This window comes from Apodemus sylvaticus, chromosome 21, assembly GCF_947179515.1.
Source record: "Apodemus sylvaticus chromosome 21, mApoSyl1.1, whole genome shotgun sequence".
Classification (NCBI taxonomy): domain Eukaryota; kingdom Metazoa; phylum Chordata; class Mammalia; order Rodentia; family Muridae; genus Apodemus; species Apodemus sylvaticus.
The window spans coordinates 22182112-22208604 of record NC_067492.1 but is presented as its reverse complement, the minus strand read 5'-3'; the positions used below and the strand labels follow the sequence as shown (position 1 = coordinate 22208604).

Genomic DNA, 26493 nt, shown 5'->3' with positions numbered 1-26493 from the left:
GCTTAGCACTCATCTCACGGTCCCCACAAATAGTCACTGTTTAGAAGCCATACAGACTCAGCTGAAATCTAGAGATGATCTGGTCGCGTCCCATAAGCCTGAGAGAGAACATCTCTGTGCCCTGAGCTACTGTAACATGTTAGACACTTGGCTTGGTGACTGCATGGAGCAGTTAGTCTGATGTAAAGCCACCAAAGGCCAGTCAGGCGTGGACCCAATGAAAGGCCGCAGTGTGCATTCACTGTACTGATTTTCCTGGGAATAATTTTTCTAAATAAAACAAACAAAAAAAAAAGGTTACAAACTTTTTATTGTAGAATATTTATAATTTCTGGCCAAAAAAAAAAAAAAATCACCTATATAGTTGATTCTTAGTGTCCATATCCACCAAGGATACGAGACCGTAAACAGAGGAGCTGGCCCTCAAGGTTGTTAGAGAAAGATTACCAACCATCTGGTTACTTCTTCCTTTGAAGGTCAGGGCTCACCACTGGCTCCAGGGTGCCCTTCTCTGCTTCAAGCTCCCTTCTCATGGTGGAGCCTGGCTCTGCATGTCCATGGGCAGGGCAGTCATGCTGGGCTGCAACGCCACAACAGTCTCAGCAGTTGTGAGAGCCAGGCCTATGTTTCTGTCTAGATGGTTTGCAGAGTAGATACCGGGGATGATACTACGGTCTCCTCACAGCTAGCTGCAGTCTGCTTTGCCTTCAGGGCTTGCAATATCACCTTTTCTTTACAAACTTCTTTCTGGAAGCATTGGGATTTAAGCGTCTCCTCCCAGCTCCCAACATGCTGTCGCGGACTTGCAGGATGGCTGAGCGGCTGGAGATGTCATTCTCTGCGAAGGGAGAGGCCCCAGCTATGTAGTCAGGGGCAAACACGTTGGTCTTCTGCCTGGCCTTGTGGGAGAGTCGCAGCTGGGGGAAGCGCTGATCCTCGGTCAGATGGGGGTTGATGGCGTACTTGCCCCCCTTTGGAGTGGGTAGTGAGTACTGTAATGAGGAGAGACTGTTAGAACAGGGACCCCAGCTCACACAGATCCTCACAGTCACAGAGCTGTCCTGCCCACTGTGCACCAATGAGACAAGTGTCCTCCACACCGTGTTTCCCTCGGGTGACAGATGAACAACTGAAGGCAGCGTCTTAACTACACAACATGCTCAGCTAAAGACAAATGGACAGAGCTTCAAGAAGGTGATGCCATTCCCACAGAGGTGCAAATAAATCCGCAGCTCTGCGAGGGCCACATAGGCACTAGACTGAACAAAGGTAAAAAAAAAAGTATTAGATGGGTTTCATGAGTGGGGATGAGGCATCGTTAAATGCACTCTATGGTGCTGGGTTCAGCTCCAGGGCTGTAATCTTTGCTGCTAAACAGCATGCTTGGCTGGGCATGGTGGTACACTCTCAAGGTTCCGTTATTTGGATGACAGAGGTAAGAGGATTGAGTTCAAGTTCATCCTTAGTTGTATGGCAAGTTCAAAGTCAGAAAAAGCTATCTTACCTAAAATAAGTGTTTAAACTCCAGAGAAACAGGGGCTGGGACTGAACCAATAATCCCAGCACTTAGAAAATAGAGGCAGGAGGAAACAAGAGACTGTTTCAAACCAAACCAAAGCACACACCCTTCCACCATCACGGGATGCACACCTCGCTGTATACACATGCCCTAAGAGAAAGGGCCTAATCTAGGGCAGGTCTAGAGTGCCAAGGTCTGGAAAGAGCTGCAGACACACAGTGTGCAAAAACGGTGTGTCTGCAGCCCTCACTAGCCAGGCACAGACTCCACGAGCCTCAGAACGAGGCCGGAAACAAAGCACAGCCTGCAGCACAGAATGCAAACCCACAAGAGACGCTGGACTGGACGCCACGGGGACTTGGAAGGCGGGGGCAGGAGGGACCTTTGAGTCCTGGTCTACAGAGTGACCTTGCTCCTGGAGTGTCTTCAGAGCGGTAGAAGAGTGACTAGGACACATTCATATATAAACAGAATAAGGCAGCCAGGGGCACAGGCTTGGAGTCCCAGCCACTTAGGGAGGCTGAGTCAGGGGGATTATGAATTCAAGGTGAGCTTGGGCAACTTTCAAGGACCTTAAAGGGGTGAGTGGTGGGTAGATGGCTCAGTGGGTGTAGTGGTTACACCCACAAAATAAAGACCCAACTCCAGTCCCCAGCACCCACATATAAGCCAGGGGTGGTGGCGCTTGCCCAAACCCTCGAGCTGGGGGGCAAGGAAAAGAAGACAAGGAAATTCCTGGGACTCCCTGGCCAGCAGTCCAACTGAGATGGTGAGCCCCAGGCCTGCCTTCCCCAAACTGTCCACACGCAGTCAGCTTGTCCTGCACTCTTCCTATCTGGGTACCCAGCACACAGGTCTGCCACCCCCCACCCCCCACCCCCGGAGTGACTAGCTGTCTCTCTTGTTCTCTGGTCTTTTTCTGAGACTGGTTGTAGTAGCCAAGGCTGGCCTTCAACTCTTGTCCTTCCTGCCTCCATCCAAGTGTGTATCACCCTCCGCCCAGTCCTCTTTTGGTCATGTGATTCTCAAGTTAGGGCTCAGGTTCAGGACTCGTGCCACCTACCCGGAGTCCTCGTGGGTTCAGAACTTTCGGGTTTCGGGAGAAATGCATGTGCAAGGTGCCATCGTCATTGACGGTCACAGACACTTTCTTCAGGGTCTTGTTCCCACAATGCCCACAGAACACTCGGTTCATGTCTGATGTCGTCCTAGGGGACACAAAAGAAAGGCTACACACTAGCTCCACAGGCAGGAGACTCCACCTCCAGCCTCAGAGGAGAATGATAATCAATGCAGAAAAAGCTAACTCTTGTTGTGTCCATCTTCCAAAAAACAAAGCCTTCTGCTAAGGGAAGATGCAGAAGGGAAGCTTCCTTCCTCAGATAGAAAAGGGCAAGGATAAAAAAAAAAAAAGAAAGAAAGAAAGAAAGAAAGAAAAGGCCAGGAAAAGAACAGGGCGTGGCACACCAACAGTGCACACCACTGACACTCAGGAAAAGGGCAGACAGGTGTGGGTATTTCCTATGTGCCAAATACCCTGCTAAACTCCCAACCTATGCTCCCAGGTTACAACTTTATATTTAAAGACAGTTTTAAGGAACTAAGAAGGTAACTATTTAGTACCCGCAGAGGCAGAGGCATGTAGATGTGAACCCATGTATTCCAGAGCCAGACTACTCTGTGTGGAGATGGAGACCACCACACATGAAGTAGCCATGACACAACGAATCCACGCACACATCGCCCAGCCCTACTATCGCCTCACTGCTATGCGGTTCATCTCTAGCCTACACGCCACCCTCCCGTGTCAGCTGGGAGCAAATCCCAGACCTCTCTCCATGCACACAGTCCAGAGCGTGTCATCAGAGTGACCTCTGCTCCAGAGCACACATCCTTGACTCCAGGTCCCTCACATATGAGTGTGAGGGACAGGTCACTTGCAACCTGTCCCAGGGATTTCAGTGTGGTGGGGACAGACAGCCGGCAGGCCACAGGGAACAGAGGTGGGAGAGAGCACATGTGGAATGGGGTTCTCTTCTGGGGAGTCACTAGCAGGGACAGGAACAGGGACAGCAAGCCTTGCAGCCACGCACTTGAAGCAGCCATGACAGCGCAGGATGTAGCTCCGGGCCTCTCGGACCAGCATGCCGTTCACTGCCAGCACGTGCAGTCCCATCTGAAGCAGAACATTCTACAACAAGAAGTCAATGAGTGACTGAAATCAACCTTGTTATGATTTGGCAATAATTCTGTTCAGTTATGAGGACCCAATATTCTGGTTTGGCTTATAATCCCTGGCTTCTGTTAGGGAACATGAGAGAGACTTGGCTGGGAAGACAGGGACGGGGTTACTGGGCAACTCCAAGCACACAGCCTGGCCTACTGCCAATGCCTCTCAGTAGAGACCCTTTGTCCTTTTTTTATTTGCTTTGTTTGTTTTTCGAGACAAGGGTTTCTCTGTGTAGCCCTGGCTGTCCTGGAACTCACTCTGTAGACCAGGTTGGCCTCAAACTCAGAGATCTGCCTACCTCTGCCTCCCAAGTTCTGAGATTAAAGGTGTGCGCCATCACGCCCAGGGAAATGGTTTTTTTTCTGTTGGGAAAAAGATTTCCATTTTGGGCTGTGACTGTTTACCTTCTCCAGATTCCAAAACATTACAAGAAGGCTCCAACTGTGCATGTGAAGAATCAAAAAATAAAGCCAGGTGGTTCTCTGTGAGTTCAAGGCTAAGCCTGATCCCACCAAACCTTATAGCATGGGTTTGATCCCTGGTATCCACATGGTGAACAGAGAGAGGTGACCACACACACACACACACACACACACACACACACACACACACACACACACAGTCATATGAACATTCATGCACTAAACAAAGAAACAAACAAATCTAATTTTTAAAAGGTTAAATATTTTAGCTGGGCCATTATGGCACACGCCTTTAAATCCCAGCACTTGGGAGGCAGAGGCAGGCAAATCTCTGTGAGTTCAAGGCCAGCCTGGTCTACAGAGTGAGTTCCAAGACAGCCACGGCTATACAGAGAAACCCTGTCTCGAAAAACCAGAAGTAACTAACTAAAATATTCTTAAAGACAAAACCAAAAACCCCCTACGCATACTGTCACTGACTGATGTGAGGGTCTACCCTCAAACAAAATGGACAATAAGTGAGTGACTCCTCAGGGTTGGCTTGAATCTACACCACCCACCTGCATGGCAAAATCTGTGGTCACACAGCCAACTTGCACATCCTTTGGGATGTCACACTGCTCCAACTCCTGCTGGATTTGCTTGATGTTGCTGGGGGTGATCCACCCACCGCTGTCGTCATCACTGTCTCCAAACCCCTCCTCTTCCTCCTCCTCCTCCTTCTCTTCCTCCTCTTCCCTTCCATCAATCTGAAATGTCAACAGGCAAACTCCTAGCCCACAGAACTCTTATGCAGAGGCTCCGATGTCACTAGGAGAGGGCAAGCCAGGGCCTTACCAGCAGCTCCTGCAGTTCCTGGTCAATGTTAGGCAGAGGGCTCCTCCAGAACACGAAGGAGCTGAATTCCAGGTTCTCCGTCCCATCAGCTGGGTGGCCCCGATCCACTGGTTCTTCTAAGGGTTTAGACTGAGATTAAATGAAACATTTTTTCAGTGTAGGCAGAGGAAACCTGAGCTTTACATACATAACAAAGCACAATAATGGAAAAATACGAAAACTGTTTTCAGTTTAAATGTGAAAGCTGGGTCTGCAGCACTGAGAAAAATGCCCCCGGCCCAGGTCAACGGGCTTTGTCAGGACCCATGGCATGTTGTAAAAAGAGCCCAGGGAGGGGCAGGGCTTACCTTGGAAGGCAGATGGAAACCAGAAATGTGCAGAGGAGTTTCAGGGTGCTGAACTGAAGAGCTCACTTTAACCTAAAAAATAATAATTAAAAAAAAAAAAAGCTTGTTTTGAGAAAGGACCATAAGTTTAAAAATACAACATGAAGGCTAATTAAAACAAACCCAAGATCTTTCTTACAAGGAATTGAATGTAAAGAACTAGAAGTCACAAGAATACACAGACAGAATGACAACATTCTGAGACCCTGACTCCATTACTAAGCGCTTTTAGGGTGTGTCTATTCTGGACATTTAGTAATGTCCACAAAAAGCTGGAAGGTGTGCACCCGTGAACCCTGCAGGTGTCCTACAGAGAGTGCTGTCGGCTTACTGCCTTAGAGCTGGGCACAGCAGCACTGCTCCAGGGCTCTGAGGCAGCCTCACTGGGCCCAGGCTACTCTTCAACTCACAGTAGATGAGGCTGGCCTCTGTCTCCTCTACCCTTCCCTCTGGAGGGCCCTGGATTACCAGAACACACCACCAGGCCTATTTATGAGGTCCTGGGGGATGAAGCCCCGAGGCCCAGTGCATGCTAGGCAACATCCTACCAACGGAGCTACGACCCCAGCCCATCTAAGGCTTTGGATACCAAAGTGAAATAAAATGAAATAAGCAAAAAAGGAAAACAAGTCTGTTTTTAGGCCCTGGATTACCAGAACACACCACCAGGCCTATTTATGAGGTCCTGGGGGATGAAGCCCCGAGGCCCAGTGCATGCTAGGCAACATCCTACCAACGGAGCTACGACCCCAGCCCATCTAAGGCTTTGGATACCAAAGTGAAATAAAATGAAATAAGCAAAAAAGGAAAACAAGTCTGTTTTTAGGCTTTTAAGTTGGAGGATTCTAAGCATGACTGGGAAGCGAGTAAGAACAGTTCTGAATAGCATAAGCATATGAATCCAGCCATAACTATGATCCTAGCTGGGGAAGTGGGGGCAGGAGGAGCAAGAACTCAAGGTCATGCTAGAGCTGGCTGAGCAGTCAAGAGCACCCGCTGCTCTTCAGAGGGCCTGAGCCGGTTTCCCAGCACCCACATGGCTGTTTATAGCTCCTCCACCCTCCAGTCCCAGAGCTCCAAAAGCCGTCCTCTGAACTCCCCGACACTGGGTATAGATATAGTGAGAGAAAACACACACACACACACACACACACACACAGGCAAAATACTCACACAGTAAAGTGCCACTTGGATTTTTTTTTAAAGGACCTAAAAAAAAAAAAAAAAAAAAAAACCCCAAAACCCCAAAAGTGTTTAAGATTATGCTTGGTTATATAGCAAGTTCTAGGATAACCTGGGCTACAGAAACTCGTTTAAAAAAAAAAAAGATGATGATGAGCTAAGTAAACATGACATACAAATATCACTGCTGGACAGTGATGTTAAATACCTTTAATCCAGCACTCAAGAGGCAGAGGCAGAAGGATCTGAGTTCAAGGGCCTGCCTGGACCACAGAGTTCCAGGATAGCCAGAGATACAGAGAAAAATCCTGTCTCAAAATACCTTGAGAAAAAAAAAAAGAGAACACACACACACACACACACACACACACACACACTTACTTCATTTGGAGTCTCACCAAAACAAGCTTAAAAAGTACTCACAGGAAGCCAGGCAGTGGTGGCGCACGCCTTTAATCCCAGTACTTGGAGGGAGAGGCAGGCAAATTTCTGAATTCAAGGCCACCCTGGTCTACAGAGTGAGTTCTAGAATAGTCAGGGCTATATAGAGAAACCCTGTCTCAATAAATCCAAAATACACAGTTTACATGGTAGGGCTAACTTAGGTCTAACTTAGCCCAGGCTCGCCTCACACTCATTTACAGACCATCCACCTTCAACGGCTGAGTCTCCGGAGCCCTGGGGTTACAGGAGCAGCGAGCTTCCACTCCCAGTGTAACACTGCTAGTGACTGAACTCAGGCATCGGGCACAAGACAAGCACTTTAGCAGGGGAGCAACATCCTAGCCCAAGGTTGTTATTTTTAAGATTGATTTATTTAGGAATGGCAGGATGGCGAGGGGGTAAAAGGACCCATGCAATGGGAGGAGAAAACCAACTCCCATAGGATTCTTACCCTTCTAGCAAGCCGTGGTATGTTCACCTACACATGCATGCACAAAAGAAATGAAATACAAAAAAACTAAAGAGCTGGGCCTGGGGGCACATGTCTTTAGCCCCAGTGCTCTGAGTTCCAGGACAAGCAAGGCTACAGAATGAGATCTCATTTAATACAAAAAGGGTTAAGGTCCAAACTGGACAACACAGTGAGCCCTCCTGTCTTACAAATAAATCAAAGAGTAGTTATCCTGTATATGAGAAAGACATGCAACAGAGAGGGTGTGGGCGCCACAGCGCACAAGTGGAGGTCAGAGGAGAGTTTCTCGGGGACCTACTTTCTCCTTGTGCCTTGTTTTTGTTTCAGGCAGGGTCAGTCTCTCTTGTTGCTTCTGCTGCTGTACTACAAAACTGAGCTTCCTGCCAATTCTGCCATCTCTAACAGGAGTGCTAGGACTGCAAATTCGAGCCACTATCTAGCATCTATCTTTTTTTTTTTTAATTTATTTTTTTTGGTTTTTTGGATTTGTTTTTTTTTTCGAGATAGCATTTCTCTGTATAGCCCTGGCTGTCCTGGAACTCACTCTGTAGACCAGGCTGGCCTCAAACTCGGAAATCCGCCTCTGCCTCTCAAAGTGCTGGGATTACAGGCGTGCGCCACCACTGCCCGGCTAGCATCTATCTTTTAACATAGGCTCAGTCATAGGTCACCAGGTTGCACAGGCTCTAGCCTGCTGGCTTTGTCTTTATTTTAATTAAGAGCATGTAATAAAGTGACAGAGAAGCTACAGATGATGGAAACAGAAGTGACCTCCTAGATGAACACAGACTGGGTTGTGGCTCTGAACAGAGCATCTGTGGATGGTGATATAGAGGGAGTTATGACAGGGAGCCAAGGTCATCCCAATGTTCCTTCTTTTCCACGCAACAGTTCCTACAAAAAGAGGACACTGAAAAACCAAGAAACCTGGGGCTGGAGGTGGCTCAGTGGTTAAGAGCATTTAGTGTACAATCCTGAAGACTAGGGTTCCATTCCCAGCACCTGTGTTGCAGGTTAAGTGGTTGACAAATGCCCGTAATTCTATTCCTCTTCTGGCTTCCACAGGGGTCCTCCCCACCATCCAAAAGCATATAGTCACACAGACACTCAAATTTTAAAACCAAACCCAATCCCCTCATTTACCTTCTCTGGTTCTTTTTTTAGATGAGATACCCCGACAAATTCTGCTTCCAGCTGGTAAGTCAGAGCCAGCACCTGGATATCTGTGGCAGAGAGGCTAGGGTAGTCCCCAGTTTTCTTGGAAAACTCAGTTACTGCAAGCAAACAAGAGAGTTCCAATTTTAGTTAAGGGCAAAACTGGCAAGCCCTTGGATAGCCGTAGTATGGAAAGAACACGTGTAGGGCCTGGAGAGATGGCTTATCCGTTAAGAGCACTAGCTACTCTTCCAAAGGACTTGGGTTCCATTCTCAGCAACCTCATGGTGGCTCACAAATGTAACTCTAATTCTAAAGGATCCAACACCCTCTTCTAGCCTCTGAGAGCACCAGGCACACCGCTCCCCCCTCCCCAGAACAATAACTGTCTGGGTCTAAGTGACTGGTAAAGGGGCCTGGCAGGAAATGCAAGCCCCTGAGTGTGGTCCTAGGATCTGCATGGTGGAAGGAGAAAACCAATTCTCTCAGGCTGTCATCTAACCTCACTTAAATTGTGCCGTGCACAAGTATTTTCTTCTCAAAGGACTTAGAATCAATATTCCATCAGAGGGAGGTGTCTCACTCCTACCTGCGGTAATCCTGCTACTCAGGAGATGAAGACTGGAAGTTAAAAGCTACCCTCAGACTCATAAAATTCAGCCGGGCGTGGTGGAGCACTCCTGTAATCCCAGCACTTGGGAGGCAGAGGCAGGTGGATTTCTGTGTTGGAGTCTACAGAGTGACTTCCAGGACAGCCAGGGCTATACAGAGAAACCCTGTCTCAAAAAACAAAAAACAAAAACAAAATTAAATTCAAGGTCAAGCCAGGCTACTTGAGACCTTGTTTCAAACCACCACCCAAATAAATAAGAATCTGCATTCCATAAAAACAGCAACATCTACTTTCTAACCTTTTCCTCTGTGATTGAGAGGTCTGTTCACCACTGGCAAGTCACTCATGAGGTAGCTCTAAGGGAACATTCTCATGGAACAGGACAAGGCTGACAGAAAGAGGTCCTTACTAAAGCGTGGTCATTAGCATGAGCCTCTACTTCTAAGCTCCAATTCCTTAGCCGGGTTAACAGATGGTTTGATTTCAAGATGGAACAGAAAGTTAACTGGGCTGTAACCATGGCCTATGATGAAACCAGAGACACGGTGTACTTACTAGTGGTCAGCTTTTAAAAGATTTTAAGAACCACGCACTATACTCCATGCACTGTGAATGGCCATGGCTACTACCGTGTTTGAGACTCTGACAATAAACACAAAGTTTCCTCATATCAGAACAGTGTCTTCTGAGAATAATGGCACAAGCACAAAACACACTGCTACATTTCTTATAAAATGGTATTAACAGCAGGGTGTGGAGGTGCATCGCTTTATTTTTATGCTTATGAATGGCTCCAACATATATACATGCCTGTCTGTGCACCATGTGTATGCCTAGTGCACTCAGTTCAGAAGAGGGTGTCAGATTCCCTGGAACTAGAGTTAACAGATGGCTGAGTGGTCATGTGGGTGCTGCGAATCGAACCTGGGTTCTCCAGAAGAGCAGCCTGTGATCTTAAAGTGCTCAGTCATCTCTCCAGCCCCCATAATGGCACATTTTACCCCTTTTAACTCTAGTATGTGGGAGGCAGATGCAGGCAGTTCTGAGTTCAAGGCCAGCCTGGTCTATATGGTGAGTCCCAGCTAGCTGGGGGTGAAGAGGTGAGATTCTGCCTCTGCCTCAACAAAACAAACAAGCCGCCGGGCTGTGGTGGTGCATGCCTGTAATCCCAGTACTTGGGAGGCAGAGGCAGGCAGATTTCTGAGTTCGAGGCCAGCCTGGTCTACAGAGTGAGTTCCAGGACAGCCAGGGCTACACAGAGAAATCCTGTCTGGAAAAGAAAAACAAACAAACAAACAAACAACAAGCCTTCCTGGGCACCCAGCAAACCTTTTCAGTATTTTTGTTAAGATTCACTTACTTGCCGGCCATAGTGGTGCATGCTTTTGGCCCCAGTACTGGGGAGGCAGAGGCAGGTGGTGTGAATTTGAGGACAGCTTGGGCAAGAGTTCTAGGTCAGCCAGGGCCACACAAAGAAACTCTCCAAAAAAATAAAATGTTTTTGTTTATGCATTTGAGAGTTTTGTTAGCACGCAGATTATGTGTTTCCTCTCAACCATATCCTATGAGGTGTTATTAGTACTTTGCAAAGTTAAAGCCACTTGTCAGAGATCCTGTAACTATCAAGTTGGTAGGAAAAGCTACAAATACCACAAACTAGCAAAGAGGCAACAGCTGTGTCCACCATCTGCCTCAGCGAGGCTTCCAATCTCTACTGACCTGGATCCCTGAAGAGAATGATGATCCCTAAGCCACTAGTTTCCTTTCAGAACTAATGCAAGACCTGGATATATCTCTTTTCTTATTTTTAAAATGTGCTATTTTTGAGATGTCTCGCTATGGAGCCCTGGCTTGGAATCTCTGACTCCAGAGGGCTTAGATTAAAAACATGTGACATCACACTGGGCCCAACTCCCCTCTTATTTTTAATATGACAGAGTCTCACTATCTAGCTCAGGTTGGCCTGGGACCCATGACCCTGAAACCTCTGTCTCCCCAGGGCTGAGACTCCGCCACTCGCTAGACTGCGTGTCTTTTTCTGAGTCGAGGCTGCCTCCATTGGGTGATACAATCGCCCTACACACAGGAGACCCTTCTGTATACTTGGCAAGCGCTCTCCAACTGAGTCTTACGAGTCTACACAACTGTGCTTCACGTTTCCACTTTGCTAGACACTTTTCCAAGAGGTATATTCGCAAGGCCTACAGTATCCCGGAGGCGAGGCGGGTACTATTACTGCTCTCATCACAGACCAAGCTTAGAGCCCGCGATAGAGCGTGGCGCACACGGCTAGAACAAACGCTGACTGGTACCGGGGCGGGTCGGCGTCCACCCGACAAGGCTGGGCCGGGGTACTCACCCAGCCGCACGTACTCCGGGAAGGGCTCCTTGAACCGAAGCTGGTAGGGCAGCACTGCCAGCCGCCTGCGCGTGGCCTTGTCGCGAATCTCTCTCACCACCTCCCGGATTGTGTAGATGTTTTTTCCGATGTCCTGTGGACAGACCGGCCCAGTTACCCCATTCGCCTGACCCCACACGCACCCCTGGAGGGTCTCGAGCCCAGGCCCCGCGACGGAATCTCCAGTACCTGTAGAGGCGCGTCCCTCAAGAAAGCTCCGGCGTCAGCCACAACGTGCTCCACCGGCGCCATGTTGGCCGCCAAGAACACACCGCGCATGCGTCTGGGCCTGCGCCGTTCCCTAGGTCTACAACGCAATCGTCCCCGGCCCGGAGGAACAGATGCTGCGAGTTCGCGGCGCCCCCTAGCGGCCACAAACAACCCTTCAGGACTGCGCATGCACAGCCGTGCCGTTTGCCCTGCCAGGGGCTATGTGCATGATTAACTTTGAGGGACTCCTAAGTAATTTTCCTCGGAATTCATAGAACTTTCTTTACTTTTAAAAGAAAAACCTAAAAAGAGTCCGGGCAGTGGTGGCGCACGCCTGTAATCCCAGCACTCTGGGAGACAGAGGCAGGCGGATTTCTGAGTTCGAGGCCAGCCTGGTCTACAGAGTGAGTTCCAGGACAGAAAAACCCTGTCTCAAAAAAACCAAATCAAAAAGAAAAAAAAAAAATTAAAAGTATATATAGCTTCCAGTTGCTGGAGTGTATTAGTCAGGATTTTCTAGAGTTGCAGAACTTATGGAATGAATCTCTCTCTCTCTCTCTCTCTCTCTCTCTCTCTCTCTCTCTCTCTCTCTCTCTGATATACAGGCTACAGTCCAACTAGTCCAACAATGACAACCATGAATAGCCACCACAGGGAGGTAGCTTCATGTGTTTAACAACGGAGAACTGAATGGGACAGAACCTTCTGCACAAACTGGGAGACATCCTCACCTTCTCGGATGATGTGTTACAGACAGCCAGCAAAATTTTGGTGTCTCACCCTTTGTCAGAAGGATATCTCCTGGCTGGGCAGTGGTGGCGCCCGCCTGTAATCCCAGCACTCTGTGAGGCAGAGTCAGGTGGATTTCTGAGTTCGAGGCCAGCCTGGTCTACAGAGTGAGTTCTAGGACAGCAAGAGCTACACAGAGAAACCCTGTCTCGAAAAATCCAAAACCTAATCCAAAAAAACCAAAAAACCAAAAAACCAAAAAAAAAAAAAAAAAAAAAAAAAGATATCTCCTAGCTGAGAGTTTTGCCTCCAATCAAAAGATACAGTGGGACTATGGGTTTCAGTATGGGTTTCTCATACTGAAAACAAAGATTCATAGGGGTATGGACAGAAACCAACCCCCAGGACTGGCCCAACACCAAGTTCCTACAATGAACTGTTCAATTAACCAGGTTAGCTACCCCTGACCAGATTAAACAATGCCCAATGGTCCTGGAAACAAAAAGGGAAATTGTGGTGTAGGTTGCCTGGCTTGGAGAGACTTGCATCCTGGTGCCCTGTTAGTCACACTGGAAGACACCTCTTCTGCTTATAAGAAGCCTGGGACCTCTGGTTCTCATGAGTCTGATTCTTCCAGAGGAAAAGGTGACCACTCTGTTGGCTCTGAACTGTACACTCTGCAGCCTCCCATTGGCGAGGTGGTCAACTCATCTTTGCTTTTAGATGGACAGATCCAGAGGGAGGCTACAGTAGGCAACTTACATGGACTAGGCTGCTCCACAGATTTAAAAATTCTCCAATCCTGTTTGATGAGACAATAGGTGCTGACCTCCTGCCCTTCCCTCAGAGGTTTCCCAGGAAAACAGGTTATAAAAGGGCCACTGAGGGACTGTACAGATCGTGGGCTATAAAATGTCAGCTAAGAAAGCCAGACTTTGTCCATCAGAGGCTACCTATCTTAGCTACTAGCTGAAGGGGGGTAGAAGGGTCTACCTCAGAGTAGGACTGTAGCCATCCTCCATTCCCATTAGAGATAGATTTGAGGGTTCAGCTAAATATTGCTATCTCTGGATACCAGAGTTTGTGGAAATAGCATGGACTCTATAGACCAGCACAAAGTTTCTAATCTGGACTGAGACTAAACAAGGGTATCTGAAGTTTAAAAAGAGCTCTGACTGCGGCTCCAGTCTTAGCACTTCCAGATATCTCAAAACCTTGTCATCTGTTTGCCCGTGAAACAAAAGACAAGAGGGATTTTAACCCAAACTGGGGTTGTAGAAACCCTGTGAAAAATCTGTCCAACAACTGAACCCCGTATGTAGTCACAGCATGAGCTAAGAACTGTGCAGCTACTGCTAGTTACAAACATATTAACTCTGGGTCAGGCTCTTATAACTCACAGGACCCCATGTGATTGAGACCCTCCTCTGAGGAACACCAGAATGCTGGCTGTCTAATGCCTGTGTGGGCCCTACTTCTGGCCTACCGTCAAGGGAGACCCCATCAATTTGGCTACCCTCTGGCCTGATGACGAAGGCGATTGTCCGTGACCATCATGAGATGAAAGATAAAGAGCTGTACTTTAACAGAACGGATTTGGGCCTAAGCCAGGCACCTCAGCCTAGAGAGCAGAACTGATTGATTGGACCCAGGCTCTCACATGGGGAAAAAGAAAGTCCGCTACCATGTATATGGCCTGTCATGATGCTTTCACTACTGGGCATGTCCACAGTATGATCTATAGAGAAAGAAGGCTTCTCACTGCTGGGGGAAAAAGGATATTGGAAAATTTTGGCCCTCTTAGAGACCATTTGGCTTCCCCCATGAATTGCTGTCCTTCATCGTCAGCTGTTGACCTAGCCATGCGACAAATGGTCCTAAGACCAGTGGGGCCTATTGCCTCCATAACAAAGAAGAAATGGATAGCTCAAACCTATAGGCAGACGGAGGACACAAGAGGGGAGATCATTCTCCTAGAAGCAACTGGCAGGACCCTGGTAACTGACTTTCACAAGGCTACTCATCTGGAGTAGCTTCACAAAACTCTCTGAGTGGCACAGACAGCCTGGCACAAGATGTCTCAGCCAGATGCCAGACTTGTGCTCAATTGATCCAAAGCAGAGATCCCATATTCAGGAAGGGGTCTGAATGAGAGACCAACACCCCAGCAAACTCTAGGAAAACTGACTTCACTGAGATCTACGTGCCAGGGGGGAGGATACAAGTCCTGGCTAGTTTTTTTGTTTGGTTGGTTGGTTGGTTGGTTTTTCGAGACAGGGTTTCTCTGTGTAGTCCTGGCTGTCCTGGAGCTCACTCTGTAGACCAGGCTGGCCTCGAACTCAGAAATCTGCCTGCCTCTACCTCTCAGAGTGCTGGGATTAAAGGCGTGTGCCATCACACCTGGCTCCTGGCTAGTTTTTTGTTTGTTTGTTTTTTGTTTTTCGAGACAGGGTTTCTCTGTGTAGCCCTGGCTGTCCTGGAACTCTGTAGACCAGGCTGGCCTGGAACTCAGAAATCCACCTGCCTTTGCCTCCCCAAGTGCTGGGATTAAAGGCGTGCACCCCCCCACCACCACCCCCGCCCAGCTTTGGCTAGGTTTTTTGTTGTTGTTGTTGTTGGTTTTTTTTTTTTTTTTTTTTGATTTTTTGATTTTTTTTTTTTTTTTGAGACAGGGTTTCTCTGTGTAGACCTGGCTGTCCTGGAACTCACTCTGTAGACCAGGCTGGCCTCTAACTCAGAAATCTGCCGGCCTCTGCCTCCCAGAGTTCTGGGATTAAAGGCGTGCGCCACCACCGCCGGCCTGGCTAGTTTTTATAGATACCTTTTCAGATGGATAGACTTCCCCACTCAGACTGAAACTGTTCAAATAGCAAGTAAAAGCCCCTTCAGGAACTGGTTCCCAGCTACAGCCTCCCCTAGCAATGGGGTCTGACAATCGCCGGGCTTTCATAGCCAAAAACCTTCCAATTCATAATCAGACACAAATAGAAATCTTCATTGTGCATATAGACATTGGTCCCGGTCCAACCACCACTGCCTTCATGCCTGGTTTGGGAACTGAAAAAGGCAGATGAGGAGAGGTGATAGCTAACGTGGCTACAGACCAGCGAGCCATAATACATCGTGTTTACTTAGTGATGCCCACTTTGAAAGTCTGGTTGTACTGGAGAAAGAAGAGATACGGGAATTTATCTTTTGAGATAGGAATACAGAGTTTACAATTCCATGCATGCCCTGCAGCCTGGCCCTCTGGTTGCCAGGAACAACAGAGTTTCCATTGCAAAAACTATGAGTTGTGAAACCGAGGCTTCCTGAAAAATCCCTTAAAGACTCTGGCCTTTGGAAAACTGGGGAAAAGCAGGGGAATCAGACTCTATGCCACAGGAGGGGATCCCGGGATAGAGTTAATCATCCCCAGGCAGAAATCAGATTGTCAGCTCATTGACAAAAGTGTGACTCCGGGTAAGCTCAAGTTAATGTTAAAGGGCTTAGAAGGGACAGGAACTTGTCTAATATCCTAAACCTTTCATCAAGGCACTCCCCCATATTCTGATGCCTCCTATTTTGCCTTGTGGGTTGCTGGACAACAGCAGTATTATTGGAGCTCTGAGCCTACCTGGTGGGCATGTACTAATGGTGTGACTAAATGTGCCTTTTCTAGTGTTTTCCAAACTAAGTAGACAGGTTGATCAGGACCTAGAGGTATTAAAAAGTTTCCATTTCTGAATTAAAATAACCGTTGGATTCCCTTGTGGAAATGCTCCTCTAAAATTGGTCTTGGACATACTTCTCAGGAGATAAAGGAAACTATGGGCAGCTTTGGGAGAAACCTGTTGTTTTTATGCTAATTGATCAAGAGTAATTAGGGATAAAGTCTTGTCAAGGTAGAAGAAAACTTCAAAAAGAAAAATAGCCAGGAGGTGGTGGTGCACACCTGTAATCCCAGCACTCCGGGAGGCAGAGGCAGGCAGATTTCTGCACCTCCCAGAAGTGGACAGCTGCAGCATTACAACCCCTTTCTGGGACAACCCTGAAAGATACAGGTGAAGGAAAATCTTCACAGTGGGCAGAACTTCAGGCAGCACACATGGTATTACAGTTTGTTTGGAAGAAGAAATGGCCAGATGTACGATTGTTCACTGACTCATGGGCTGTAGCCAATGGATTGGCTGGATGGTCAGGGACATGGAAAGATCACAATTGGAAAATTGATGAGAAAGACATCTGGGGGGAAAGTATGTGGATAGATCTCTCCAAATGGGCAAAGGATGAGAAGATATCTGTGTCCCATGTAAATGCTCACCAAAAGGTGACTTCAGCTGAGGAAGAGTTCAATAAGTGGATAAGATAACCCGTTCTGTGGACAGTCAACCTCTTTCCCCAGCCATCCCAGTTATTGCACAGATCTGCCAACAGCAGAAACCAACACTGAGCCCCAGATATGGCACCAGTCCTCGAGGTGACCAGCCAGCAACCTGGTGGCAGGTTGACTATATTGGACCACTTTTCCCTCCTCCCTCCCCACCCCCCCTCCCGTCGTGGAAAGGACATTTTGTTCTTGTTCTTACTGGAGTAGATACTTATTCTGGTTATGGATTTGCCTTTTCTGCATGTAATGCTTCTGCCAAAACCACCATCTGTGGAGTCACAGAATGCCTTATCTATCGTCATGGTATTGCACACAGTGTTGCTTCTGACCAAGGAACCCATTTCACAGCCAGAGAAGTGCGACAGTGCACCCACGATCATGGAATTCACTGGTCTTGCCATGTTCCCCACCATCCTGAAGCAGTTGGTCTGATAGAAAGATGGAATGGCATTTTGAAGACACAGTCACAGAGCTGATTAGGTGGCAACAGCATGGAGGGCTGGGGCAGAGTTCTTCAGAAGGCAGTATATGCTTTGAATCAGCGTCTGATATATGGTACAGTTTCTCCCATAGCCAGGATCCATGAGTCCTGGAATCAAGGGCTGGAAAAGGGAATAGTTCCACTCACTGTTACTCCTAGTGACCCTCTAGAAAAATTTTTGCTTCCTGTCCCCACGACTTTAGGTTCTACTGGCCTAGAAGTTTTGGTTCCAGAGGGGGAGTGCTCCTACCAGGAGCTACAACAAACATTCCATTGAACTGGAAGCTCAGATTTCCCCCTGGCCATTTTGGGCTTCTAATGTCCTTAAACCAACAGGCTAAGAAAGGAATAACAGTGTTAGGAGGGGTGATAGATCCAGATTACCATGGGGAAATTGGATTGACTCTCCACAATGGAGGTAAGCAGGATTATGTCTGGAGTGCAGGAGATCCCCTAGGGCGTCTCTTAGTACTACCATGTCCTGTGATTAAAGTCAATGGGAAACTACAACAGCCTAATCCGAGCAGGATGACAAAGGATGACCCATCAGGAATGAAAGTATGGGTCAATCCTGCAGAAAAAGAGCCAAGACCTGCTGAGGTTTGTGAAGGTGAAGGAAATATAGAATGGGTAGCAGAGGAAGGTAGTTATAAATACCAGCTAAGGCCACGTAACCAGTTGCAGAAATGAGGATTATAAGTAATACGAATGCTTCTCTTATTTTGTAAAGGATACATTTGTCTTTCTTCCAATTTCTTTAATATCAATTGGTATTGAGACACTAAAAGGATGTTCCCAAGGGACATTGCCCCATTGTAAGTTTACAAATGTGTTTGCGATTGCACGAGGAATAGTTATATCATGTTAGGCATATTCACAATCTTGTTATTGTTTCATGTGGACATGAGATATTATTTGTGTCTAGTTGACAAGGGGTGGATTGTAGTGGCTATTCCTGGTTGTCAACTTGACTATATCTGGAATGAACTACAATCTAAAATTGGAAGGATCACCTATGATCCTAATCTGGAGGCTCAGAGATATAAGTTTCTGACCTGGATATTGGCATGGAGATCTTGAAGCATAGTAGCTATGAATTCCAGAAGATTAAGACAAGGAGATCTCCAAGTTCAAGATCATCTGGGATTAAAGGCATGGAGGCACACGCCTTTAATCTGGGCCACACCCTCTGCTGGAGACCTACTGCCTTTAATCTGGGCTACACCCTCTGCTGGAGATCTATATAAGGACATTGGAAGAAGGAAGACTTACTCTTCCTTGCCTGCTTGCCTCAGGGGACTAAGGAACTGCTAGATCCTTGGACTTCCATCCACAGCTGCTGCTGACCATTGTTGGATAGTTGGACTATAGATTGTAAGTCATTGACAAATTCCCTAACTATATGGAGATTGCCCATATGTTCTGTGACTCTAGAGAACCCAGACTAATACACTCTGGCTGTCCTGGAACTTGCTCTGTAGACCAGGCTGGCCTTCAACTCACGTAGATCATTTGCTTCTGTCTCCTGAGTGCTAGGACTAAAGGTGTATCCCACCACTGACTGGCCCAATTATGCCTCTTTAGAGCAGAGTGAGTCCGTAATTTGACTCATTCACTAAGGACTGACTCCGTGATGGAAGTACCACTCAGGCCATAAAACTCAGCACACAGACAGCACCATCTGCCAAAATGAAAACCAAGACCCAACCCATCAAGGTCCATAGTTCTGGGAAAGTCTCTAAATGTACTAACCTTGCCTGTTGGTTTCTGACTGTTTCTGCTAACTGGAGTATGTCAACCGGAACATGAATGAATTGTGTGCGTAAAACCTCGCCCTGAGAAAGGCTTGATACTACCCAGGGATCCTGACCACCCAGGAAAGTCACAGGATAGCTAGAAAGGACAAGACTTTCTTTTGGTAGATACTCCACAGCAAAGGCATCTGACACTCAGGTGGATACAGAGATAAATGGAAGGGAAATTCCTATATAATAAAATACTAACAAAAATTTAATATTTCAGTTAACAAAAACAAAGCGGACAAAAAACCAGGTGGTATGGCACATATGTATAATAGGAACAGTCAACTGGGAGTTGGATACCAGCCTAGGTTACATGAAACCTTGCCTCCTCCACCTGTCTCCTCTCTCACTGCTCTTCCCCCACCCCAATGGTATAAACTGGTAATTCTAACTACTCAGCGGCTAAGGTACTGGAATTAAAAGTTCGAGGTCAGTTGGAGCAGTTTAAACAAGATCCTGTTCCAAATAAAAACCAGAAAGGTGGCCAAATAGCTGGGCGCATAGGTCAGTTGTAACACCCTTGACTAGTTATGTTCAACTGTCCATCTTGCAAAACCCAGAAAGTTTCTGCTGTCCAGGCGGTGGTGAGGTATGCCTACAATGCCAGGAATCAGGAGGCCCAAGGACAGTGCTGGGTTCCAGTCAGCCAGGGTTACACAGATTCCCTGTTTGTGAATTCATAAGGTTCAGTTTACTCCATTCAGGGAGGGGATGGGAGCTGGTTCCCCGTGAGGACACTTATGGACTGGGGAAAAGTTTTGAAAGGGTGTCATGCCGTCGTGTGTCATGTCCCGTGCTCCACACCCGTCCCTTTTCCATTTTTGCTTCTTGGAACAACATCAGATGCCTTACAAAGGCCGGGACATTTATATTTCTAGAACTGAGAAACAAGGCCTTGCACATAGTTGGCACAGGTTGCCGACATTACACGACATACTTAAGTTTAACCAGAATATATCTGTGGTGTCAATACATTCTTTGTAAATTTGGGGACATGCTTATAGTTATACGGTTTATCTGACATTCAAATTTAAAGGGGGGGGGGAAGCGTACTGTTTTTTATCCAGCGACTCAAGCAAGATTTGCTGACTTAACTGACTGGATGGTCTTCTCCCACCTGTACCATGAGGGAAAAACAACTCTACCTGCTTCTAAAGGAATACATAAAGCCCCCAGTGCCCGGTGAGCCCTCATTTACACGCCCGCTCAGGCACAGCCCCGGTGGTCCTTTCCATCCCGCACTCGGCAGGCCAAATGCTCGTCTGCCCGGGTCTAGGTGGTCCGCACCTGCGCGCCCCGGCCAGCCTCTTCCGGGTCAGGTGACCGCGCGCGCCCACGTGACCCGGCCCGAGTGCGGGTGCTGGAAGGCGGAAGTGGAGCGGAGTTAGGCGCCGCTGGTGTGGCCGCGGCAGGTAGGTGGCGCGGGCACTGGGGGGCTCGGCAGCGAGCGGACGTCGCGGGGCAGCCAGGGGCGGCGGGCGTCGCGAGGGGCCGGGGGCGGCGCGGGGCGGGCGCCGGGGGGCGGCGGCTTCCTGTGGGAGGGGCCTGGCGCGCGGTTCCGGCCTCCGAGGAGGGGTGTCCCGGCTCGCGCCCGGGCGGGGTGGGCGCGGGGCCCGGCAGGAGTCGCCCGCTGCAGGCGCTTCCGGAAGGGGACCCCCAGCCCTGTTCGCCTGCGGTGCGGAGGAGCCCCGTCTGTGAAGGGGGCCCAACCTCATCCGGGGAGACTCGGATGCTCCCAGGAAGGGGCTGTCTGGGAGTGGGCGTCTGGCTTGTAGGGACAGGGAGAAAAATCTGGATGATGTGGCCTGGACCCCGTTCCCAGAGTCTCTTCCTTCCGTCCTCGTTGAAGATGATGGCGACCCGAGACTTTGATACCGGGTCCTGTTCAGTTTTTAAACTTCAGAAGGGATCCCTGAGTCTTGATCGTCTGACTCTGGTCACACCCACTTTGCCCTGTTTGGGTAGGGTTTCCACTTGTTGGGAGCCTAGCCCTTCAGATCATCTTACTTTGAGATGCTCCCGGATCGGGTCATCTTCCAGACAAAAAAGAAAAAAAAGGGTGCTTTGCTGTGATCATAACAAGACTTTTAACCTACACTGCTGTCAGCGACCTGGGCCAGCGTTACCTCAGCAACTCATTGACTGCTGAAGTCTTGGACAGTAGAAAGTCTACCCGTACCGCTTTGAGACGTTTCCTCTAAAGCTTAAATTATGCAGTTTCCTTCACCATGTGACGGCTTATCTTGACCAGCTGTGACTAGGTGGGGCGACTGAGAAGTTTCTCTTGTGTACCCTAGAACTGTGACCTAGATCGTAGTGTTTGAGGTTAAAATACCCATCTTAAGATTCTTCATCCTCTAGGCTGAGGCATGAAGATGGCTTCAAGTTCCAGGCCAGCCTGGGGTACCCTGTAAGACCTAAATAAGCAAACTGACCATCCTCTTTTTTCCCTTCACATTTGCTAAGGTTTGCAGAGATGAAATGATGTTTATGAAAGCAATGAAGGTGTCAGGGTTCAAGTGGGACGGGGCCCGAATCACAGGTCGCTAGGGGAAAAAAGCACTTTGCATTAATGCATTAGGTGTTGAAGACTTGGGGGTAGATTACAAGCATTTAAATTTTTGTAGCAGTCTCAAGAAGTCATTCCCACTTCATAGATAACAAGCTAAGAGAATTGACTTAAAATAAAAGATGTATTTTTATTCATGTGTGTCTGTGTTCCTGTCTGCCCACCCAGGCCAGATGAGAGCATTGGGTCCCTTGGAGCTAGAGATCCAAGCGGCTGTGAGCCTCTGGATTTGCAGGCTGGGAACTGAACTTTGGTCCTGTGGAAGAGCAGTAAGAGCTCTTATCTGCATCTCTTGAGTCCCAACCAGACTGTCTTAGTTTTGTTTTTCTTCCTTGTTTATTGGCTTCCTGCTAAGATTGTAAATCACTCAAGGGCAGTGATCATGACTTCTTTGGCTACTAGCCTCTAACCTGGTATGTTAGGAGTACTTGGTCAGTGTTTGAGAAGTAAATGAGTTTTTAAAGGTCACGCTGCTTGGTGTATGTGGTGATCAAGGGGTTTGAACGTAAGTTTTCTGTCACTTTCTCTGTTCAGTGTTACTGGTTTATGGGAAATCAGAAGCATGAGGAAAGGGCTTCAATTGGCTTGTCAGACTCTTTAAAGTTTTTTTTTTTTTTTTTGTTGAACATTGCACCTTATCACTGCCCTTCTTGTGATTTTTTTTTTTTTTTTTCCTTTTGAGACAGGATCTCAGTAAGTTGCCTGGGGTGGCCTCAAACTCCTGTAGCTTAAGCTAGCTTTGAACTTGTGATCCTTCTGCCTCCGACTCCACAGTAGTTGGAATTTGAGGCCAGTACCACCTGGGCCATCTAAGTCTTTCATTTAATGACTACATCCCCATCTGCAAAGAACTAATACCAGATTCTCATTTAGTTTTTTCTTTTTTTTTTTGGTTATTTATTTGAGACCAAGTTTTACTGTGTAGACCCGGCTGGCCTAGAACTCGTAAAGATCCACCTGCTTCTGTCTCCCAAGTACCGAAATTAAAACTGTACTGTTCACATGTTCAACCTCTCTCCCCTCCCCTCCCCCCTCTTTTGAGACAGGGTCTTTTGGCTTTTTGATAGAAAATAGGTTGTAGCCCAGGCTGGCTTCACACTGGTTATGTTGCTGAGGAACTTGTGATAGATTCTCTTGTCTCTACCTCCCAAGAGCTGGGGTCCCAGGCCTTCATTCACCATTGTGCCTTGTCCAGCATCTCATCCAGTTCCAGATCTGTGAAGGTTGCATTGCTTAATTCACAGATGAAGAAACTGAGGCTTTCTGAAGTCTTGATGTTAGATTCCAGAACTAGTAAATAAATGCAAGAGTTGGTTCTCTTCTTCTACCATATGGGTCCTGGGAATTGAGTTCCAGTTGTCAGGCTTGGTGGCAAACAACCTTTACCTGATGAGCCACCTTCTCTACAACCTAGGTTTTTAATTCCTAGACCTGTTATTTTTAATTCATAGAAGCGATAAAATGTTTCATCTTAAAATAGGTTCCCCCCCCACCCCCCAGACAGGGTTTCTCTGTATATCCCTGGCTGTCCTGGAACTCACTCTGTAGACCAGGCTGGCCTCGAACTCAGAAATCCGCCTGTCATCGCTTCTCGGCCTTTTGGCTAAGATCAAGTGTAGAAATCCGCCTGTCTCTGCCTCCCAGAGTGCTGGGATTACAGGCGTGCGCCACCACAGTGAGGCCTTAAAATATAAAAAGTATGCTATTAGGTTGGGTATAAGTACTGTATATACCTGTAATCTGAGCACTTGGGAGGCAGAGACAGAAGGATTGCTGGGAGATCAAATGTTCAGCTATAGCTTGGGTTATGAGAAGAGAAAGAAAAAGAAAGAAAGGAAGAAAGAAAAAAAAAGAAAGGACATGTAGAAAAAGATAGACTAGGGTAAGAGAAAAAAATTGTAAATGTACAGTGTAACTGATATTGCTGAGAAAACCCTGCCTGCTATATACTTGTGTACAGTGTCAGTCCATTGCAGGGTAATTTATAAACTGTAGAAGTTGGTTTTGGGAGTGGAGGCTGGGGAGTCTGAGATGGAGGGTGTGATAGTTTGTATATGCTTGGCCCAGGGAGTGGCACTATTAGAAGGTGTGGCCTTGTTGGAGTGGGTGTGGCCTTGTTGGAGTAGGTGTGTCACTGTAGGCATGAACTTTTATACCCTCTTCCCAGCTGCCTGGAAGTGAGTCTTCCACTAGCAGCCTTCAGATGGAGATGTAGAACTCTCAGCTCCTTCTGCACCATGCCTGCCTGGATGCTGCCATGCTCCCACTGTGATAATAATGGATTGAAGCTCTGAATCTGTAAGCCAGCCCCAATTAAATGTTGTCCTTTATAAGACTTGCCTTGGTCATGGGGTCTGCTCACAGCAGTAAAACGCTAACTAAGACAGAGCGTCTACTTTTGGTGGGCCTTCCTGCTAAATCATTGAATGGCAGAAGGCAGGAGGACAAGCATATGCACAGGACGAGGGGCCCTGTCATGTGTTCTGTGAGCACCAGGCCTCCTCAGGACCTAATCTCTTAAAGGTCCCTCCTCCCAACCCTGTTGTACTAGGGTAAAGTTTCCACCACATACACTTTGGGGATCCATTCAAACCATAACTTCTGCCACAGTTGTCTTTTCCTAGGAAATATTCTTCCTTCAGTGGCTGGTTATACACCCTACTTTATTATAGGCATTCTTCTGGAGTTGGGCTGTCAGGATTGAGGTCACTGACCACATAGGCTGTCAAACCCTGGAACAGCCTATGAATGTCAACTACATCAGAATTTGGAGAGTCAACATGAAAACTGCAATGTGTTGATTTTTGTTTGCTTGCTTGTTTGGGTTTTTCCCTGTTTGTTTTTAAACATTTATATATTATATGTAAATATAATGGAGTTGTCTTCAGACATTCCAGAAGAGGGCGTCAGATCTTTATTATGGATGATTGTGAGTCACCATGTGGTTGCTGGGATTTGAACTCAGGACCTTCAGAAGAGCAGTCTGTACTCTAAACCACTGAGCCATCTCTCCAGGTCGTTTGTTTGTTTTTGTGACAGGGATTCTCTGGGTAGCTCTGGCTGCCCTGGAACTCACTTTGTAGATTGGGCTGGCCTCAAACCCACAAAGATCTTCCTGTCTTTGCCTGTGGAGTGCTGCGATTAAAGGCATGTACCACTACTGCTGGCTCCAACTGATTTTTTATATTCTAGTAAAATCATATAAATTAATCTGTAAGTATATGCTATAAATGGTGATATTTTATATTCTATGTTAATGAAATAATTAAGTGAGTTTCAGCAAGGTATATGTAGTGACTCATGCATGTAATCTTAGCACTCTTTTGTTGGGGGTGGGGCAGGTCTCACACTTGCTCAGTTCTCAGACTTTTTGGAATTTATATTGTAGCTCAGGCTAGCTTTAAACTGACACTCATTCTGCCTTAGTCTCCCGGGTGCCAGGATCACAGGTGTGTGGCTCTTGTCTGACGATCCTAAAGGGGAGGAGCATGGAACACAGGACTGAGTGGGGGCAGAGCAGTCCAGGCGAAGGGATAAGCAAGATCAGATGGCTGGAAGGAGAAACACCTTGACAGGCTTGGGGATCAGCCAGGAACCCAGCATGGTTGGAGAAGGCTAAGTGAGCTGAGAGAATGAGTTCACAAGGGTTTGGGGTGTGGGAGGAGACATTGGACAGGTCAGGAAGGCCTTATAGGCCTTGATGTGAATGCTGGTTTTCACAGGATGAGTGAAGCGTTTGAGCCGAGGAGTGCATACTGTTCTGCCTTTCACAGGCACACTGCGATTGTTGTGAGGAGGAGAAAGAGGAGCCAGGGTAGGAGCAAAAAGATGTATGAGGAGGGCGTTGTCACACAGGGAGAGGGGCTTTGGGATATATTCTGAAGCTTGGCCAGTAGGATCTGCTACTGTGGTAGGGCATGAAGGGTGAGAGCAGGCAGTGGTGACTCCCAAGCTGTGGGTATGAACGGAGGCGAGAAGAGCCGGAGGTGTGGCCTAGTTGGCAGAGTATTTGCCTCGTGTGGGTCTGCACTCTTAGTGTGGGTCTGCACTCTTAGTGTGGGTCTGCACTCTTAGTGTGGGTCTGCACTCCTAGTGTGGGTCTGTACTCCTAGTGTGGGTCTGCACTCCTTGTGTGGGTCTGCACTCCTAGTGTGGGTCTGCACTCCTAGTGTGGGTCTGCACTCCTAGTGTGGGTCTGCACCCCTAGTGTGGGTCTGCACCCAGCACGGCAAGAATGGGATGTGGTAGCACATATCAGTGATCCTAGCACTCAGGAGCAGAGGCTGGAGGAGGATTAGAGTTCAGTCAGGGTTATCACCCTTTGGAATCCAGCCTGGGCTATATAAGACCCTGTCTCAGTAAACAAAAACATAGGGAGAGACTGCAGGGCAGTCAGGGCTTAGATTCAGTTTTGTTCACGTTGATCATACAAGGCCTAGTATGAACCCAGGAAAAGATGCTGGGGCAATTAAATGAGGAAGTCCGGTGGCAAGCAGGGGCAGGAGCTGTGTACATGGGAGCTGTTATCGTGTAACCTGGAGTCAGGCTGGACAAAATCGCCCAGCGTGTGAGTGTACGTCCCAGAAGAACATCGCTGCTGCTGAGCTTGAACTTGTAGAGTGAGTCTCAGTCAACGCTGGCCTTGTCTGATGACCACTAAGGACTGCAGGGATGT

General features: G+C 47.7%; 2 protein-coding genes across 2 annotated transcripts in view; one reads left to right on the top strand and one right to left on the bottom strand.

Moving 5' to 3' along the window:
* Window positions 1–292: 292 nt before the first annotated feature.
* On the bottom strand, window positions 293–11951 carry Nob1 (NIN1 (RPN12) binding protein 1 homolog). The gene is made up of 9 exons (XM_052166853.1): window positions 11848–11951; window positions 11620–11752; window positions 8636–8766; window positions 5356–5427; window positions 5009–5137; window positions 4732–4920; window positions 3613–3710; window positions 2583–2727; window positions 293–992 (listed from the first exon to the last, which is right to left on the bottom strand). The coding sequence occupies exons 1-9, from the start codon at window positions 11935–11937 to the stop codon at window positions 723–725; spliced, it is 1257 nt and encodes a 418-aa protein (XP_052022813.1). The 5' UTR covers window positions 11938–11951; the 3' UTR covers window positions 293–722.
* Window positions 11952–20575: 8624 nt separating this feature from the next.
* Wwp2 (WW domain containing E3 ubiquitin protein ligase 2) overlaps window positions 20576–26493 on the top strand; it is a 118379-nt gene continuing 112461 nt past the window's right edge. Inside the window, exon 1 of the mRNA XM_052166192.1 lies at window positions 20576–20661. The gene's annotated coding sequence lies outside the window, so the exon portion shown is untranslated. The remainder of the gene's footprint in view (window positions 20662–26493) is intronic.